At 28.0% G+C, this 21,297-nt stretch overlaps 1 protein-coding gene across 1 annotated transcript; it reads left to right on the plus strand.

Annotated features, from left to right (window-relative positions):
* Nucleotides 1-5,017: 5,017 nt before the first annotated feature.
* On the plus strand, nucleotides 5,018-20,828 carry LOC111615784 (zinc transporter 9-like; the record flags this gene model as incomplete). The annotated part of the gene is made up of 6 exons (XM_023357221.1): nucleotides 5,018-5,103; nucleotides 8,405-8,460; nucleotides 19,704-19,806; nucleotides 20,081-20,136; nucleotides 20,215-20,350; nucleotides 20,789-20,828. Coding segments are annotated over 6 exons (477 nt in total), but the record flags the coding sequence as incomplete, so codon positions are not given.
* Between the last annotated feature and the right edge of the window lie 469 nt (nucleotides 20,829-21,297).

Genomic DNA, 21,297 nt, shown 5'->3' on the forward strand with positions numbered 1-21,297 from the left:
TAACTACACTTAATTCTTACCAAGTTGTAAGTTGGGTCCTCAAAATGCATTTCATTTTCTGGCTTTATGAGCTCATTTAATGCTTTATACTTAATGTTCTTGGTATATGTTACATAAGCAAAATCGTTTTATCTTCCATCTCAATGCTCTACATTCATCGGGTTCATTGTTTCGATGGATTGACATCGGAAAAATTACATTCTTCTTGCATTCATTCAAGAAATCCAGCTTGCAACTTACCCTTATAATCTTCAGAGATAGTTTTCTATACTTCTTAATTAAGATTGGAAGGGTAAGTTACAAGCTGTCTGAAGATTTTTAAAGAAAAGTACAGTATTTGGGTTTAAACACACACTTGGCAGTGCGTTCAGTGAAAGAAATTTTGTTCTTTACACATCACAATTCCTTTCACTGTTGATTTAAAGTGTATATATTGTAATAATAATTTCTTCAAACAGTACATAATTAAATAAATTCTTAAATCATTAGTAATAAAATAAATCTGTAAAGAAAGCACCGCCAAATGTGTGTTTAAAACCTAAATATTTATCTTTAAAAATATTTGGGCACAGATACCAAAACTGTATTCAATGAAATAGTTCTTTATGCCATGATTACGTTTTTCAACGTCGGAAATATTACTTGATATCACAAGTTTCCATAGAGAAATAATTATAAATATAATATGTAAACATTGAATGAAGGTATACTTAATTTTACTAAAATGTGTTTCGTATATATCCTCGATAAAACGGTGATAATTTGAAAAAGATTAATCTACGCATAATTGACGGCAGTTTCTGTACCTTTAAGGCATACAAGTATGTTTTTTTTTTTGGGGATCATTTATATTATGTTATAAACGAATTTTATATATTTTTTCCTTTAGATTTACTATATTTCTAAAGGAAATTTATATATAAACCTTTCTACTAATCATTTAAAATATTTTTACCAAAGAGATTTTTAAAAAAAATACGAAAAGAAATTTTATTTTTTAAAAGATTTCGCTTTCTTCTTTCAGAAATTTCTATACTGAATATTGCTCTTACCTCAGAGACAGTTGAATTTACTTTATGTACAAGTATATACAGAAATATAATCGACTAGTTAAAAGATGTTCCAGTGGAACATGAGTAAAGAGCATGTCTTTTAATAATAAAAAATAAATAGAAATTCTTCGATAAGTATGCTTCACAAATCATATTGGTTCCTGTTTGAGAATATAATGGATAAGCTGAAAGAATGATATCAAACCATTTACTTATTCATTGATTTTCGATGAGTCAATGCGAAGAGGCGAATAAGTTTACCGATCATATTTGCGGAGTTTATTCATATTTCTTTGAAGAATATATTAGTTTTTATTGTAATTTCGATTATTTTAAAGTTAAAACTTGTTTTATTTAATATTATTCATTTATTTTATTTTTTTTTAGTTACCCTTTTTTCTGCTATTACATTACAGTATTGTATCCAGTGGCGTGCCGTGACATTTGATGATAGGGAAGCTGTGTTTCTATAAGAAGCCGACTTCCAGGGGCAATCAGTCAGCAACGGTCTAGGGCCCATTCGTATTCGTTTGTTCGATAAACCAGTAAAAACCGTAGACTTCTCTAAATGTATTTTTAATTAATAGATTATCTAACGCACTTAATAAATAAGCAAGTTCAATATAATTAACTCTCTTATATTAGATTTAATAGATTCTATATGCCCTCTAAATGCCAATTCTCGCTTCGATAACATCTACTAANATTATGAGGTAATAAACATAGAATTCGAACCATTGTAAAATTTTAATACAAATGAAATGATTCAATTAATTACAATCAAACCTCGATATAGTGCACTCCACGTTCGTAAAGTGATAATGAACGAATCTTTTCTTTAAACCTTTCAATATCTACGAATTACTAAATGCACGATTTTGTATTCCAAACAATATTGTTTAATAATGACGAATAATGTAATTTGCAAACTGTCAAACTCAATCTTGTGTATAGAACTCACTATTACATCTAATCGTCGTTGTTTGAGATGCTTCACTCGATTTAGTGCTAATTTTAAAGACGAATAAATAGAAGTTTGACTGTACAGTACTTGTATATAAGACCTTAATAGCATCTCATTTTTATAAAACTTAGAATTTAAGAGAACAAGAATTTTAATTTTAATTAATTTGAAAATTTTTCGGAAAATATTTGAAAAATATATGGAAGTTTCTAACGTAGTTATAAACTTTCACATACTTTTTCTAAAAAATTTACAACGTGAAATTATATTCTATTTTATTTTTCTACTTTAACAGTCTTTAAAATTAATATTTCGAGTTATTTTTTAAAAATATATATAAAACAAATATTAAAATTGGGAAATATAAATGTAAATTCGATGGCATGTTAAGTTGCATGTTACAAAGACTGAATTATAATTGTTAAAGACGTATCGATATATTATATAGATCCGAAGTTGATAGTTGGATACATCATTTCCTGAATTCACTTACCTTAGGCTATGTGATGTCTTTTGGCTAGAACAATGCCACATCACATCGTAGTCAGAAACCTATATAATAAAGTTATAGCAAACTACAGTGAAACTCTTCTTAAGCGATCACCCCTTATAAAAACAACATGCTCGGTAACTTGATAATTAATTATGATATATAAATTATTAGTATTTTCTTTATTGCTTTATCTTACATTTAATTTACACACATAACATAGAGAATTAACCGAATATTAGTTAACTGAGAAATAAAAAGTTCAGTTAACTATTAAATCACTCTGTACATAGTATATTTCTTTATTGCTTTATCTTACATTTAATTTACACACATAACATAGAGAATTAACCAAATATTAGTTAACAGAGAAATAAAAAGTTCAGTTAACTATTAAATCACTCTGTACATACTGATTTTATTTATCACTTTAAATTAATTATTATGTAGAGTATATAGGCTATATATAGCAAATTATTATACAGTATTTAATTCGTTTTATTTCCGAAAACATTCAGTTAATTTAACAAATTCGTCAAATATAGAAGTAGTTACAAGTTAAAGTATATCAAGAATAATCTTTGTTATTCTATTTAATTAGATAAAACAGCCGAAAAATTTGAGGAACACCCACATATTATAATATAGGCGTTTGAAATTTTTTTTAAATTTCAAAATTAAGAAAAAGTATTATTTACAAATTTATAATAACTCAGTAAGTTAGTTAACAGAATCAGCTAATTTTTAAGCATTTTGGTTAACTGACTTTTTTGCCTTCATGTATCTATATATAAAGAAATTATCTATAGCATATTCCTACATTTCTCAAATTATATATCCATATACGATATAAATATATACAATTATTATCTAATACGTTCATAATAACTTATATATGCCTAATAAGTTACTGTAATATATTGGGAGCTGCTTCTAAGTTTCTCTGTTATAAATAGTTATAAAAATATTTATTAACAGAATAAGGAACAAAAATTAGAGTCATGTAACATGTAATGACATAATAAGTCGAAAAAATTGTTGACAACTACATTAAATATCATTCTGTTTCTCAAGTAAAAACAATATTATATACACAAACCATTGACGGGAATAAAATACGTCGCTTTAGAGGTGGCTATTCATCCAAGGCGGGTTAAATCCATAATTCTTTAAGATCCTACTTTTTTAATCCAAAGGAATTTGCTTGCAGATTTGTATATGAATGTGTGTATGCATATATACACAGGGTGGCCTAAAAGTCAGTTAACCGAGATACCTTTTTGCGATTCAATGTCTCACTGAAATGAATAAAACACGAATGGTAACGTGTAGATGTTTCAAGCAAGTTTTAAACGTTCTTAAAATAATCCTCAAAGAAGTAAATTTTGGTTAGCTGACTTTTGAGTCATCCTGTAGGCTAATTTTCTAATATTTCTTTAAAATAAATTTAAATTACATAACATTTGATTAATATTCACACATATTTTTTTTATAATTAAATTTATAGCTGATAAATAATAAAAAAAAAGCTATTATTGAAATTAGTTACATTGCACTTTAAACTCTTTCTTTTTTCCAGTTTATAAGTTATAAAATTTATAAACATAAAAGAAATAAGATGAAAAAGTTATAATTGTGATGTTTTTGTAAAGTTTACTACTTCGAAGAATATTATTTTTCTTTATTTTCCATCTTACTATTTATTAATATGTTAAAAAAAACATTGTAACTCATTTATCTTATGATTTTTTTTTATGTATCCCACTCTCTTGATTGCAAGTTGATTTGTCTATAGCTTTGGAGTCTGGAGTTTTTTTTTTATCGTTTATATCAATATGATCCTTGGTGTTTCTCGTTTTTTCTTATTGCAGATCTTGGCACACAGTACAGCTATTGGAAGTCTCTGGGATGCCATCCTTTCCACATATTCATACTAAATCAGTTATCTTTTGTGGATTTTATTTGTAATAGTCAATATATTGTAGCTCAAGTCATACTTCTGCTTTTTATCAGTCCATTTGGTATTGTTTATTTTCCGTAAACATTTCATTTCAAAGGCTTCCAACATCCTGGCTTCTTTTTTTCTTATATATTCAGTTCTCAGAGTCATAAATTGCATTTGAGTTTATAAAGGTATTACATAATTTTAGTTTTAACAAGTTTGAAATGCTATTAGTATTCTAGATTTTGTTGTAATACAATTTAAATTTTTTAAAGAGATATTCCGGAAAGACTTTATGGGAAACTGATCCCTATTTTGATGTTAGACACATGAAGAAAATCCAGGAAACTCAATGAATAATACGAACTATTCATGAAAAATCACAAAGGTATGAACCGAATTCGAATTTTGTAACCCTTAGCAGAAACTATTTGACAGATTTTTGTATATTGAGTTTTTCAACGAATCGAATACCAAATTATTTGGAATTGAAATGGTGACGTAAAAAACGGAATGCTCTTCTATCAAGAAGATAAATTTAATTCCTTCTCTATTATACTCTTGAATAGTTGTGTTACTATTTCAAGATATTTTAAATGTTAAAAAAATATTGAAGGATTATAGTCGTTCAACTGAGGTTAAAGAAGAAGCAAAAGTAAGATATCTTTGATCTATTGAATATTTTCTTCAAATATGATTGTATTTTATATTGATAAATAATGAAACTTATTTTAACACGGTTTTTATTACTTAGTTGAAGCAGAGTGTTAGCAAAGCTTCTTCTATGAAGCTTATAGAATTGTGTTCGTTCTCAAAATCCGTTTAATAGATTTTGATTAAACTTTGCCATTTTCCATTAATTGTGATGCAGAATCCAAACATGCAATAAAAAATGGGGGCTATAGCTTTGTTTTGAGATATAAGGTTGTTTCACGAGCACATGAAACAAAATGATAGCACATGAATCGTGCAATTTTGTCGTGTGATGTTTCATGGTTTTGCATAGTTTATAGAATATTTTATCAAAATCTAATGGATCAATTTTGATAAAACTTTGCCATTTTCCATTAATTGAGATGAGGAATCCAGAAATGTAATGTGGGTCCATTTAAATGTAAAAAATTCAGCGATGAATCGCTTAACTTTCCCTGCAACATTTAAAATTCTGGTGGTACTATCTGTTACGATATTTCGTTTAAAACACTGTTTACATTTTTTATTATTGTAAAATGGCAAAAAGTTTAATATTGAGAGTAGGGGTGGGTTTAGAAAAAAAATTGTAAATGCTAATAACATAAACTCGTCATTAAGTCTGACATACTCAAGATAAGATACATGACTCCCTTAATTACTCATCCCCTCGACCTTAAATCACCAAAATTTAATAGCATGAATCTTTCTAATATACAAACCTTCCTGCAAAATTTCAGAAATTTTTGACAAAAAGCACAGGGGAGTTATTAAGCTTCAATCAGGTTAAACAAAATCATGCCCTCCACAAAAACAACCATACATAGAGAAATTACTCTGAAATGCTTTTGCATTTGTAGACATTTCAAGTTCACCTAAGTCCAAAGATGTAAAAATCTTTGGGAGGTCATTTTTTGGTCTATTACCATACTTTCCCTCTGTTATATATAACAGAGACAGGAAAGTAAAAATAGGGGTCCATAGCTTTGTTTTCGATATACAAAGGTATTACAGTGACAATGTCCACACACTCTGATGCAATGAGCACACCTAATGGAAGTTAGGCCTAGGGGTCAAAAATAAAAACAGTATTACCTGTACCTAACAGAAAACAGGCACGAAAAACGAACAAAACACAAGAACAAAGCAATTGCCATTGACATTATTCTTGGATTGTCTCTCTATACCTTGCCAGTGCAAGGATCATGTCTCCCATGGTCTGCATGTATTATGAGGATAGCCTATTTTGTGGAGGCAAGTGCAAAGTTCACTGTCTGTCTGTTGGGTACCGTACAAGAATTGCCTGTTCTGTTCCTAACAGATGTAGGGATTGCTTTTTTCCTTCCAGCTCCACTTCAATTTTATTGTGATATTACAAAGTCGTGCGATGTCCTAGTAATAGATTAAAAACAAACAAAAAGTTAAATTAATAGTTAGTTGTCTGTATTAGCTTAGCCTCTGCTAAATAACCTTAAATACTTTTTCCTATTATTGAATGCAGAAAAGGACTTTTCCAAATTCAATAATTCCTGGAGAAATATTCTGAATTTACTTATCCAATTACTGTAGACTAATCAATGATCATTTTGATGACTTTCATCAAATATTCAGTAATCAAAATTCATCATGAACTATTTAATTATTGAAGATAAGAGAGGGGGAAATCAATTTAGTTAGAGTAAGGCAAAGAAATTTAAATTAAATGGAAACTATGAACTAGTGTAATAGCAGAAATTGCTATTTGTTCATATAGAACTTTGCAGGATTTTTAGAAAGTAGCATTAGCTAAACGTGTGTGAATACTGAAATAAATAAATTCCTGTAAATGTAATTTAACATATAATTCATAATTTTTCTTGCCAATGACTGACATATATATATATAGGAACAGAACTTATATATTTCAGCTTTTTAACACACGTCAAATGCTGAAATATATAAGTTATTTCAGCATTTGACATTTGACTCATATTTGTATAATTATTATAGTTCACTCTTTAGTAAAATAAACAAAAATCTGAATTTTGAAGTTCTTTACCCAGATAGTTTAATTTATATAAAGTAACATCAGAAAAAAATTCATGAAAAAAAATATATTAAAATTAAATCAATCAAATTTAATTTATCAGTTATTTAGTTAGCAATATGATTATTTATTAACTTTAATTATTATATTTCATATTTCTAAATCCTCATTCAATACTGTGGCAATTCTTTGATATTTCAAGTTTAAAAATTGTTGTAGAACATGTAATATAGATAAGTTTGGCAGGAACAAAACATTTTATTGAATTAATTAGAATAGTAAAAATATACAGAATGAAACAAATTAAAATATAATTTAAAAGAATTTAAATCTCAATATTCTAGAATCAAATCACAATAACTCAAAAATTCTATTTTCTGAATCAGGAAATATTCTAACTTGGCACTATTAACTTTAATAAAAACTTATGTGCAACAAAGTAGGATTAATTAGTAAAAGAATTAACCATTATAGCAACTGGACTTACGTTACAGTCAGTGGTGATATTCAAAATATTTAACAAAGGATTCGCTAACAGAAAATTTTTCCTTAACAATTTTTTTTCGCTCAAATGGTGCATTAGCAACATTAGTGCAAAAACAGACCTTAAGATATCCATATAAATAAAAAAGATGTGTTTGCAAAATTAAATCAAAATTAAATTTAACATTTTTTATGCCAGACTATATATATATTTATAAATAATAAAAAAGTGTGTTCAAAATGGTTCACGTGTTCTGCAGCCATCTTGTATTTTCTCACATGCGTGGGATTGTGGGATCTCTCTTATGCTGGATCTAGTTTCAAGAACTCTCTTGAGTCGACCACGATTGAAACGGTCAAGGGAGGTCGCACCAAGGCGAATGGGGTATAAGGCTTTAGTTTAGTAGTGTTACAGAGTATAATACATATATTTTAATACATTTTTTAAAAGAAACAAAGCCACTGAGAAATGTTACGTGTGTTTAATAACGGATTCAGAAAACTTTGAAAATGTTAACAACGGGTTCGGCCGAACCTGTGTGAACCCGCTGAATATCACCACTGGTTACAGTAATTATAATCTGTGACATAACATAATATAATTAAGCATTGTTATTTAATAGATTAGCTAATTTAATTTTTTTAAACAAATACAATTGTAAAATATATATTGAAATTTAGATTTCAGATATTTTGCATTAAATTCATGAAGTATATATGTATTTTATGATATGAATAACAATTTATTTTATTTCAGAAAAGAGAGGCTATATTAAGAGGATCTGGACGAGTAGTCATGACTGCAGTAATGATGTATGTAATTTTTAATGAAATTTATTTAATAAACATTAATCTGAACTGTAAAAATATGATATATATAAATATGTTAAAACTACAAAATATTTTCATTTCCCATTGTTCACAATGCCATAAGTGAAAATTGTTTTGGACTGTTGTTTGGTGTTGTGAACAATGGAAAATAGACATTTTGTCACTTCAATATATTTATACATTTCATATTTTAATGTAAATACTGTTTACCAAATTTTTAATTTTAATTAATCTTGACTTTTATAACTTTAATAAATTTGAATTTACTATAATTGTTCCTTTATGAAGCATTTTAAAATTTTTTATATATTAGTTAGTTTCAAGTTAGTTGTATTTTTTTTAAAATTGTAGTTTGCTAGAAATTTTTAGAGAAAATATTTTGATAGAACTGATAGTAACATTCCAGTATGCATCAGTCTCAGCCACAACTGATGCACCAGTGAATGGTTTAATAAGTTTTTACTGGAATGTTTGGCAGTCTAATAAGATGGCAGAAGCAAAAAGTACTATATTGGCATTGAAGACTTTTATTTTCTCAAAATAACTTTGGGTTATAAAGATGATAGTAAAAATGGAGCTAATAACAATCATGCAGGCAGCCATATAGCTTCATCAGAACTCACCATATCTGCAGCTTGACAAATGTGATGTGTATCAGTCACTGCACTGACAAACTTATCGAAGAATATTGGAACACATTTTAGTTCATCACAGTTTACCGATACAGTTCCAGTATGCATCTGTTCTATGCATACTGAAATGTATCCAATTACACATTTGACATTCATGAAATAAATAGATGAATTTTTCTTTTTTATGAATTATTCTTACAATACTGGGGTCAGTCAGTATTAGAATTAATCATTATACAGACCAGATGTATGTTGCACTTATTCTGATGATAATTTGTTTTTGTTATCAATAACATACTTTTTTTATAAAAGCCATTTAATTTGTGTAGTTCCTTCCAAGATTTAGAAATAAAAGACCAGAATAAGTATGCACAATAGTACTTAAATGACACATTAATACATCAGTAAAATAATGCAAAAAATATTAAGAAAAATTTAGTTGAGAAATATATATTAATTGCAAATAGTAGGCTTAGATAGAGAACGTGATTCTTTTATTTTATTAATGTTATTATGTGTTATAATAATTTCATGGCTATTAAAATTTATCTATCACAGTTAAACCTCAATTTAACAGACAAAATATCCAGTCCACATTTTTATATATGTAAAAATTAACACCCTGTTAATTTTAAAATGCTTTCTTATATGTAATTAATTTAACAGGTTATTTCATTTTTTCAAATCTAAGTCATTGATCTTAAGAATTATTACTTCTCAAGAAAAATTAAACTTTTTATTATAATAAATTTTAATTACACAAATGTATCTACATAAGTAAAAACAGATAAACTAATTAATTTATCCATTTTTAACACCAGCATTTGGAAAACCTATTTTGTTATGTAACATTATAACATTATAATTTGCACATTTTAAAGAATTTTTTAATAGTAATGTAATATTTGGTTAAAAAGAATGAATTCAAATGAGGTATTAATATTAAATTTAATCAGTGAAAGAAGTAAATAATTTTCATGTTATGAAATTTACTTAAAAAATTAATAATGGAATAATTAAGGTATAACAATACAACTTTAACTGACATACTATTTATTGGATCTAAATAAAACAAGAACATACTAGGCAACTTTTTTATGTTGCCTGTTATGTTCTTATTTTATTTAAATATAAAAAATCTTGTTTGATTTGAGTCTAATCAAATCAGCCTGAAGAGGAGCGTTGTAAACTATCAAAAGTTGCTGCAATTTTGAATAAAACATTGGTTTCAATGGTGTAAAACAGAATATGTTACATCACTTACAGATATGTTACACTAACAGCATACATGATAACATAAACAACCCAGGATATCTTCAATTAAAAATTGAATTGTGACTATTTACAAAAAAATTATAACAGTTATTATAACAGTTAAAAAGTTATATCTCAGGATTAACTATTATAATAATTACTGCATTTCCCCGAAAATAAGTCTTAGCATGAGTTTTCAGGATGCTCGTAATTTAAGCCCTACCCCAAAATAAGCCCCAGTTAAGATCGTCAGCCAGATGGTCATATTTAATATATCTGTTGCAACCCACAATGGACATATTGAATTATAAAATAATAATTATAATATATAATTAAATATAAATAAAGTATTTGTAAATACCCAAGCTGGCACCTTTGGACAAAACATCCCCTGAAAATAAGACCTAATGCATCTTTTGGGACAAAAATTAATATACGACCTGGTCTTATTTTTGGGGAAAAACAGTTCTTAATTTAAATATTGGTTTGTTATTGACATTCAGAATTAAGTGGTCTTGAAGGTATTATTATCTTCAACATTTACATTGCATAGAAGTTAAAAATATAAATATAAACATTTTTTTTAACTCTGTTAAAAAAGCATCTTTGTCCAACTTTCAAAACACTATTAATTAAAAAGATTACACTATGACTAAGAAGGTAATTCAGTATTTTTAAACTCTATATCCAACTAAACATAGCAAGAAAATAAAGATTTTCTTTTATTTTCTCTTATTAGTAACCAAAAATATATCTTTTCATTGAAATATTGATCACTCCAAGTGTAAAGATAGACAACAATTTTATAAATTGTATATTCTGTTAATTAATTAATCAAAATAATGTTATGTCCCAAGTATATCAATAACTATTATCAGTTATTCATAATGTTACATGATCTTTTTTTTTATTGAATTGAAAAGGTTTCTGAAAACAAAGAAAACACTCTTTGAAACAGTTTTGACACATCCATGCACTTNCGTACAACATGTAATTCAGATAAAACGGAAAAATCAACAATCGTATAGGGGGTCGACTTGTATAAATAAATTATTTTCAGTTTGTTTATACTGCATTCTACGGACTTTGTTCCAAGTTATTTTAAAAAATATTTTGATTAATGACAGGGAGGGATGATAGATTAGTTGCTTTTTTTTATCTACTATCACTTATTTTTAACTTTAAAGTAACAGTAAATAATAATTTGACATTTATTTTGGCTAGTTCTGTGATAAAAAATTAAAGAACTATAAATGATGTGTATCTTTATGATTAAATATGTTTTAACTTGAATGAAAGTTGTAACTTATCATGAATAATTTAAAACAAAAATTTTTGTATTGAAATTTATATTGTATTGTACTTTCTGTGACAACAAGTCAATCATGTTTATTTCAAAAAAAAATTAAATAGTAATACTTAAACTATATTTAAATTAAACTGTATCAATAAACTATGAAAATAAAACTTTTATGTCTACTGTTTTAAAAAAATGAACAAATGTTTTTGGCTAACTTGATTAGCCATCTTTAGGTTCTAAATTCTAATCAAGACAGCTAGATGGATAAATTGATTAAGATGTCAGTCTACTGCTGTGGAATCCAGGATCAAATCTGTGCAGTCAAAGAATCCCCATAATTTTTTACAGGATTATGGATAATTCTGGCTCCATCCCTTATTGTCCAGTCACTCCCATTGACGACCTGTCCAAACCCATGATGGGTATGATTAAAAAGGCCCTCATAGTGTCCATAGAGCAGAAAGAAGGGAAAAAAATTAAATAAAATTAAAAAATTCATAGAATATTAGTTGTATATCTAAAATTGTTAGAATTGTATTATCATCACATACACTTGAATATATTTGAGAAATTATCTTTGTTATTATTTTTGCATTTATATTTTTAATGTTACTGTAAATAATCTTTATCAATTAATTGTACAACAGTCTCTGTACATTTGATATGCTTTCAGTATCAGTATGATTTACACATATACTCAAAGATGGCTGATCAATTTACCCCAAAAACATTTGTTTGTATTTTTAAAATACTTCCTGGACATAATAGGTTTATTTTTAAAGTTTAACTACATCTGTTAAACTATACAAAAACCTGTGCCACAGCATTTTAATGCCACCAAGCTTGTGATAGAGAAAACATTGATCTTGATTTTACCAAATAATAATCATTTTCTAATGACTTTTTTCAGCAAATTTCACAGATTTGTGCACTTGCTGTGTGGTGGCTGTGTGTAAAACTTCAAATACTCATAACTTCTGATAAGTACATCTTTTGAAAAAATGCTTTAGATAAAATTTTGTTTATTTTTGATGTAGAATCAGAATATGCAATAAAAAAAATGGGGTGTTCTTTTTGAAGAAAATAAAGTTGACCCCATTTTTATTATATATACATATATATAATCAAGCAGTAACATTAATTAGTATCATTTATAGGAGTCTACACTATGTAGGGAAAAACATCACACAACACACAAAGCTATATCTTGTTTCTGATATGTATACTTGAGGCAATGAGTGAGGTTGTGCAGAGAAACCTCAGTTTCCCCCCACATTTTTTGTTCAGTCAATTCTCCTTTGAATATTATTTTAATTGGACAAAAACATTTTGTACTGATTTTGAGACATTCTATCATTTTGTGGTAGTTTATATCAGTCCCATAAGAAAGGAGGTGGGGTGCATGATGATACATAATATAAGAAAATACAGAAACTGGAGGAAATTTTTTGCTGGAGATGATTTATAAGGTGCGAATTTATTTTCTATCACATAGAAGAAATATATAGACTGGTGCAATGTTTTTGTCTACCCCTGTGTATTTGCATGAAATAAATCATACTGGTTTTTCATTCTTATAAATTTTAATATCTTCTTTAAAATAGAATTTTTTTGTTATTGTATCCTATTATTCCTCACTAATAAATCAATATAAAGAAGCATTAACATTCAATCAAAAGACATTTTGATCTACATGGTTCTTTTCAATTGATTGTTTCAGATAAAATTCTTTATTGTGTTTTGAGGTATAAAGTTATTAAAGCTTCTCCTTATGAATTCACTGGTGAGAAATGAGATGCAATAATAGAAATTATACTTAAAAATTTTCTGTAAAATTGTCAAATTTAATTAAAGTACCTTATAAATAAGCTTTTTAACTCATCAAATTTGAGTTTTAAAAATTGTTTTTTAAGTGTATTGTGTGAGATTGATTTATTTTATATTGTCAATGTTTTAAAAAAACAATTGTTTAGTCTAATGCTAAAGACAGAATAATAATTTTAGAAAAATACAACAATAGAATTAACTGTATTAGTTCATGGGATAATCAAAAATTGAAAATCAAAACAAACTTCTTTGAAATTCAAAACAAAATCTTTGAAATCATTACATTTAATTCTTAAAAAAAATGTTTTATTTTTTTAAGTAAAACCAGCAACAGATGCTTAAAATGTTATGTTGTTGTGGGTACAAAAACTTATTAAGTAATTTTTAAAATTTTATAAATTAATTATAGAAACAGAGTAATGATTTAAATAAGAATTTTACTCAAGAAAAACATCAGTTCATAATTAAATTATATAATCTGCCAACCAGAAATACCCATTTCTATTTACTAAAGTACATAAAGTACATAATAACTAACTCGTACTTTTGGCAAACTCCCTCCCTATTATGTGAATAATAGTTTATTAATTAAACCCTCTCTGACATTGCAAAAATGACTTATGAAATATTTTTAACTGATAGTTTATTCACATATGTAGTAATTAGGCTTATAACAAATTCATATGCCAATAATAATATTAGAAAAAGCTCACGTAGACAATGTCTCTGCCCCTCCTTCCCCATTGTGTACAAAGATGCACTTTTTTGCAGTCCTTGTAAGCTGTACATGTAATTAATGGATAGCCTCATAGACTATAAAATTATTTGATTTAAAAATTATTATAAAAATATTGTTTTGGAAATAATCAAGTCATATTTTATGTGGAATTAATATTTAATCTTTTTAAAGGTACACTTTTGATTGCATTCAATGAAGTCAAGAAAAATGCAAGAATTGAAGGATTATCTATAATTGAATACGGTTTGTTTTTTATTTTGATATTTAATTTATTTGAATTAGTTCATTATACAAAATTTAATTGTTTTGATTTTTAAATTACTTCATTTATAATCACTTTTACAATTATTAATTAAAGTATAAGGGTTGCCCAAATGAAAAGTGGATATACGTCAGATCTGGCCAACATTTACTGTGAATCTAAAAGAAATATCCGTGTTTGTTTAGGCAAAGATCCCAGCATCTCACAAGCACATCAATGCCTCTTGCATAGAATTCTGTTGGCTGCTGGTAAAAAAATCCTTCGCCTTATTGTCCAATATGAATCTTTGCCCTTGTAAAGTTTTCTTGAGAGGTCCAAAAATGTGAAAGTCACATGGCAGTAGGTCAGGACTATATTTTGGATGTTCTAGTATCTCCCAGCAGAATTTCTGTAATGCAGCAATAGTTGTACTTGCCATATGGAGATAGGCATTGTCATGGAGAAGGATGACTTTTATGACAAGTACTGGGCGTTTTGACTTTATTGCTTTGTGAATCCATGATTGTTTTGCAATAGAATTCTGAGTTGATCATTGTGTATGGTGGCATAAAGTCAACTAACAGTGGTCCTTAGTGTGTGCCTGACCTGGTCTCAGTTTATCCTGAATTGACTTGCAACCTTCTCTGTAACTCTTGCACCAATTATTCACTTCTATTCACTGTCATTCACATTGTTTAAATTTTCACCATAAATGTGCTTCATTTATCTATAGATGTCAGCACTCCTATTCGCTTCAGTCACTAAAAACTGAACCACCACCCATTGTTTGATTCTGGACACTTCCATTGTAACTAACTTAATTTGCCAATTACTCAAGATAAAAATTATTTTTGCCAATATTTAATGCAGCCTGCGCTTCATCTATGTTGAACTTACCTGTCCGTAATGTGGCCCGCCAATCACTACTTTGCATGATGAAATATGACATGTGTCCACTTTTCAATTGGACAATCTTAATACATATCAAGGGTATGCAGTGAATGTAAAAACAATTTTGCAATTATGAGACCTAAGAATATTTACATTTAAGAAGTGTTATAAGTTTATTGCTTCTTCAGAAGATTGAGCTAACAAATATAGCCATATAGTTCTTTAACCAAAATTGTGAAGAACAGAATTATTGAACATAACAATTAGTGACAGATTCATTCAAATGATTTGACTAAATTATGCAAATCTGTAAAATTCTTTCAGCTAAATTCAAGGAATATAATTAACAGGCACAGGCACCATACTAACACTAAAACAATAATGTATGGTCATAGCTTGCTAATATGGCTGATTAGATTCAAGATCATCACTGTAAAGTAAAACAGCCTTTTTTTCCATTTGCATGTTCACATGAAAGCTTAAAAACATTTTATATCAATAAAAGGAAAATATTGTTAACTAATTATGATTGAACTCAAGAATCTCAATTCAAAATTTTTTAGAAATTTTCTTCTACTATATAGGAGTTCTAATCAGTGCACATAACTAGGCAGGTGCACCTGCACAGGGCCCACTTTAGAAGGGGGCCCAAAATGCATGTACAGTAAAACCTGTCTATGGTGACCACCCACGGTTCCTTCAAAAAGTGGTCTTTTAGACAGGTGGTGCCATAATACTGTATTTCTGTAAGTATTTTGTGCATTTTTTAGCCATTTCTACTAAGCAAAACTCGAGGTGAACAAAAATAAGCAAATTTTTTCAACGATAGGACTATATTAGTATTGTATTTTATTCTTATCAGATAACTCGATTTACAGGAGTCGTCGTGATTTTATAAGACAGATTTAATACAATAGTCGCATTTTCTTGATTATAATGCACACTTTCTTTTTTCCCACTTAATTAATTCAACTCGGTTGTTTTCATTCAATCCTCAGTTACGTGTATTACGTCATCGATATATAAACGTGTCATATCTCTACATCACTATGGTTTTGGTATTCATTAGTTTAATCTTATTTTAACTTTAAAAATACTGTATTTTTTAAATATTTTCTTAAGTACAATAAGAAAAATTAATAATAAAACGAATTTATTATTTTTGCTCATTATACAATTTCATTAATTCCACGATTGTCATTGCGGAATCGAAAAAGGAAGGTTGCCTGTAAAACTGATTTTTGCATTAATGCGTTTGTTTTTTGAATATTTTGCGTGCAAAAATTACTTGGATATTATTTTTCTAAAAATATCGTGGAAATAAGGTAGGTTGATACAGAAACTATTTATCCAAAATGTACTGTATATGAGCTTCAAAATAAATAAAAATAAATTTTATCAAATGATGAGATCAGCCGATTAATTGTATCATGTACAATATTTTATACCTCCAAGGAAAATACTGTATGTCTACGGTAAAATCAATTTCGTTTTCCCACAGTTAAACTTTGCCACTAATTGCTGTTGTGATAACACGATCTTCTAACGACAGCACTTTGCGTTTCTTTCGTTTTTCAAACAATTTCGAGCAAACTGAAATGAATTTCCTTTGTTGTGTAGTGCTCCACTACTATATGTATGTCCTTATTATATTATATATGTATTATTGTTCATTTTTGTTGTACTGGTTTTAAAAATTGTTACACAATATTGTTGTCTGTTGTCACGCACCGCCTTGCGGCCGGTAAGTCTTGTGCACGTTTATTGGCTAACATGGAATCACGTGTGTGTGTGTGGAAGTTCCCAGATGGAGGGAGGTTTAAAAGGAGGTACACCTGGTGGAACAGGCATTCTTTTTTTTTTTTTTCTTTCCTGAACTTGGAGGAGCAATTTGATCTCCCGAGTGAAGAAAAGCGGTAGGGAGTAAAGGGACGAAACAGGGAAACGGTAGCAATTTGCCGACCAGAGCTTTCGGGAAGGAGGAAGACAAATAGAAATGAAAATCTGTTTTCATCGACATAGGAACTTTGTCGAAATACATCAGATCCTCAACAGAAGAAATCCTAGTAAGTAGCAGAAGGTTACCCAAACATTATTTCATGAATAAGGTGAATTTCTCACCACATGTTTTCTGTGCCTTTGTTATCAGAGGGAGAGTGTAAGCCCCGATTTTAACGTGTATTCATGAGTGACCCACGAAAGGAGTATCATCTGAAAATATTTTTTGTAAATTCATAGTCGTACATCGGTTAAGTTTGATTCATTAAACTAATTTTTTTTAACTCATTCATCTGTGAAGTCCTCAGTTATTCTTATCCCAACCTAAAATTGGGGTTTGTTTTGACAGACCACGATACTACAGTTGCTAGACTAATTCATTAACACCTGCACCTAATTTCAAGGGTAGGAGAAGTGCCCGAGGTTGTTCGAATGAGAGTTTAGACTAATTCGTTATATTAGGAGCAGGGAAACGTTGTTGAGATGGGTTCGAGCAATAGTTTAGACAGATATATTCACAGAAGTGGTCGCTTATTACAGTTGTTGTTTGTTGTTTTGGACCAAAAATCTATGCCCGCGGTTGCGTTACACAAGTGGTCGTTTAATACAGGTAACTTATACTATTCAGTGCCAGAAATTTTTGCCCATTTTGACAGGTGCCCGTTGAATTGCCTAAGCAGTTTCACTGTATTTGTTTTATTATTTTCCCAAACCTAATTCATTAAGGGGCATAAATGCAAATTCTTGCACAGGGCAAAGGAATGGGCAGTTATGGCACTGGTTCTAATCATCTCATTTTTTAATTTTCTATCCAACATTTTTAANTATAAAAAATCTTGTTTGATTTGAGTCTAATCAAATCAGCCTGAAGAGGAGCGTTGTAAACTATCAAAAGTTGCTGCAATTTTGAATAAAACATTGGTTTCAATGGTGTAAAACAGAATATGTTACATCACTTACAGATATGTTACACTAACAGCATACATGATAACATAAACAACCCAGGATATCTTCAATTAAAAATTGAATTGTGACTATTTACAAAAAAATTATAACAGTTATTATAACAGTTAAAAAGTTATATCTCAGGATTAACTATTATAATAATTACTGCATTTCCCCGAAAATAAGTCTTAGCATGAGTTTTCAGGATGCTCGTAATTTAAGCCCTACCCCAAAATAAGCCCCAGTTAAGATCGTCAGCCAGATGGTCATATTTAATATATCTGTTGCAACCCACAATGGACATATTGAATTATAAAATAATAATTATAATATATAATTAAATATAAATAAAGTATTTGTAAATACCCAAGCTGGCACCTTTGGACAAAACATCCCCTGAAAATAAGACCTAATGCATCTTTTGGGACAAAAATTAATATACGACCTGGTCTTATTTTTGGGGAAAAACAGTTCTTAATTTAAATATTGGTTTGTTATTGACATTCAGAATTAAGTGGTCTTGAAGGTATTATTATCTTCAACATTTACATTGCATAGAAGTTAAAAATATAAATATAAACATTTTTTTTAACTCTGTTAAAAAAGCATCTTTGTCCAACTTTCAAAACACTATTAATTAAAAAGATTACACTATGACTAAGAAGGTAATTCAGTATTTTTAAACTCTATATCCAACTAAACATAGCAAGAAAATAAAGATTTTCTTTTATTTTCTCTTATTAGTAACCAAAAATATATCTTTTCATTGAAATATTGATCACTCCAAGTGTAAAGATAGACAACAATTTTATAAATTGTATATTCTGTTAATTAATTAATCAAAATAATGTTATGTCCCAAGTATATCAATAACTATTATCAGTTATTCATAATGTTACATGATCTTTTTTTTTATTGAATTGAAAAGGTTTCTGAAAACAAAGAAAACACTCTTTGAAACAGTTTTGACACATCCATGCACTTTCCTGAATATTTTGATTATTATTGAAATACTGATTTTACACAAATATAAAATTAGAGAAATTTGAACCAATAAAACATTCTTTTCTTTTCCTGATAGAATACTGATGTTCTGAAATACAACAAAAAAACATTCTGGTTGTCGTGCCAATATAATGGGTGTGCCCACCCGACATATTTTCCAATGGGATAGAATAAATAGCAAGGGCAGGGATCCTACTTCCATTCTTGAAAGATCGAGGGTTTATTCTATCCAATTGGAAAAATGTTTTATTATTGGCGCACCCATAATAAAACATTCTCTTTTACTTGTAAATATTTATATATTATAAAAAAATACTTAATAAAGTTTTAAAAAATGTATTTTGATTTTATAATATTTTCAGTTAATTTAAAAATTTTATAAATATTTTGCAGAAATGGAGCTAATTTTGCATTTAAACTCATTACATGGTTATACACAGGATCTCATAGCATGTTTGCTGAAGCAATTCATTCTTTAGCTGATACTTGCAATCAGGTAAATATTTAATCTTTACTTTTCTTGCTATTTGTAAAGAGCATAAATATTTTCATTCAGTTACAGGTTTTAGAAATGATTAAAAAAAATCATTGTAATCATTTTAAGAGTATTAAAAAAATAACAACAATTACTTTTTAAAAACAGAATTAATTAGTGTTTAAAATTTTTTATTAACCTATTTATTTTTTCCTTCAAACAGTATATATTACATAAATCATTTTATTATAAAAAATTAAATTCCATAGAAAATTGATTTATACATTTTTTTTAGATAATTTTAGCTTTCGGAATTCGCAAATCAATTCAGAGACCTGACGTGGACCATCCGTATGTTAATTTTGAATTTTAAAATATTTTTCATAAATTTAGTTAAATGTACTAAAGAAATTTTCCTGATACGTGTAGATATGGCTATCATAACATGAGATATGTTGCTTCCTTAATCAGTGGTGTTGGTATATTTTGCTTTGGAACAGGTATTTCTATCTACCATGGTATAATGGGCATTTTTTTTCCTGAAGTTATTGAATCTCTCTATTGGGTAAGTGTTAGAAACTAATAAGTTAATTTCAATAAATAAAAATTTCTTTGAAAATATTCTAGTTAATTCATACTTTAAAAATAATATAGACATTATTATAGTATTTTTATTCAGTACATTTCTTGTAACTTACTGAAATGATTAATTATATTAACAATCTAATAAATTACAATGTAAAACATTTAGCATTTTACAATATAATTATTTTTTATTAAAATATTTTGAGAAAAAATTAATTTTTTACCATTTGACATAGTATTAACACATTGCCATTGGATAGCTTTCTTGTTAATTTGCTACATTTTTCAATTTTTATATCTAATTTACTTAAAGAATTCAATGATTTTTAAAGTAAAATAATAATTATTTGGTCATCAGATGCCAATGTGTTAATAATGAAATTGTTTTCATTGAAATATAATTACATACTTATTACAGGCCTTTTTTATTCTTGGTGGTTCTTTAATTTCTGAAGGAGGTGAGTTAAAATTTTCTATAATTATTTAGGTCTTTATAAATAAATAAANCTAAGCAGTTTCACTGTATTTGTTTTATTATTTTCCCAAACCTAATTCATTAAGGGGCATAAATGCAAATTCTTGCACAGGGCAAAGGAATGGGCAGTTATGGCACTGGTTCTAATCATCTCATTTTTTAATTTTCTATCCAACATTTTTAACATTTTCTATCCAATCTTTACATTTTTCTGTATAACCAAAATGCCAATTTTCAAGGGCCCTTTTTTCCAGCTGCATTAAAACTCATGCTTTTATAGTGTATAATTTCTACATAAATTTCTGACATTGTGATTCAATAATTAAGTACTCTGAAGGAGGCCTGCTCGATAAGGTAAATTGCCTAAGCAGTTTCACTGTATTTGTTTTATTATTTTCCCAAACCTAATTCATTAAGGGGCATAAATGCAAATTCTTGCACAGGGCAAAGGA

This window comes from Centruroides sculpturatus, unplaced genomic scaffold, assembly GCF_000671375.1.
Source record: "Centruroides sculpturatus isolate CEXI.00-Female unplaced genomic scaffold, Cexi_2.0 scaffold2673, whole genome shotgun sequence".
NCBI classification, from domain to species: Eukaryota; Metazoa; Arthropoda; class Arachnida; order Scorpiones; family Buthidae; genus Centruroides; species Centruroides sculpturatus.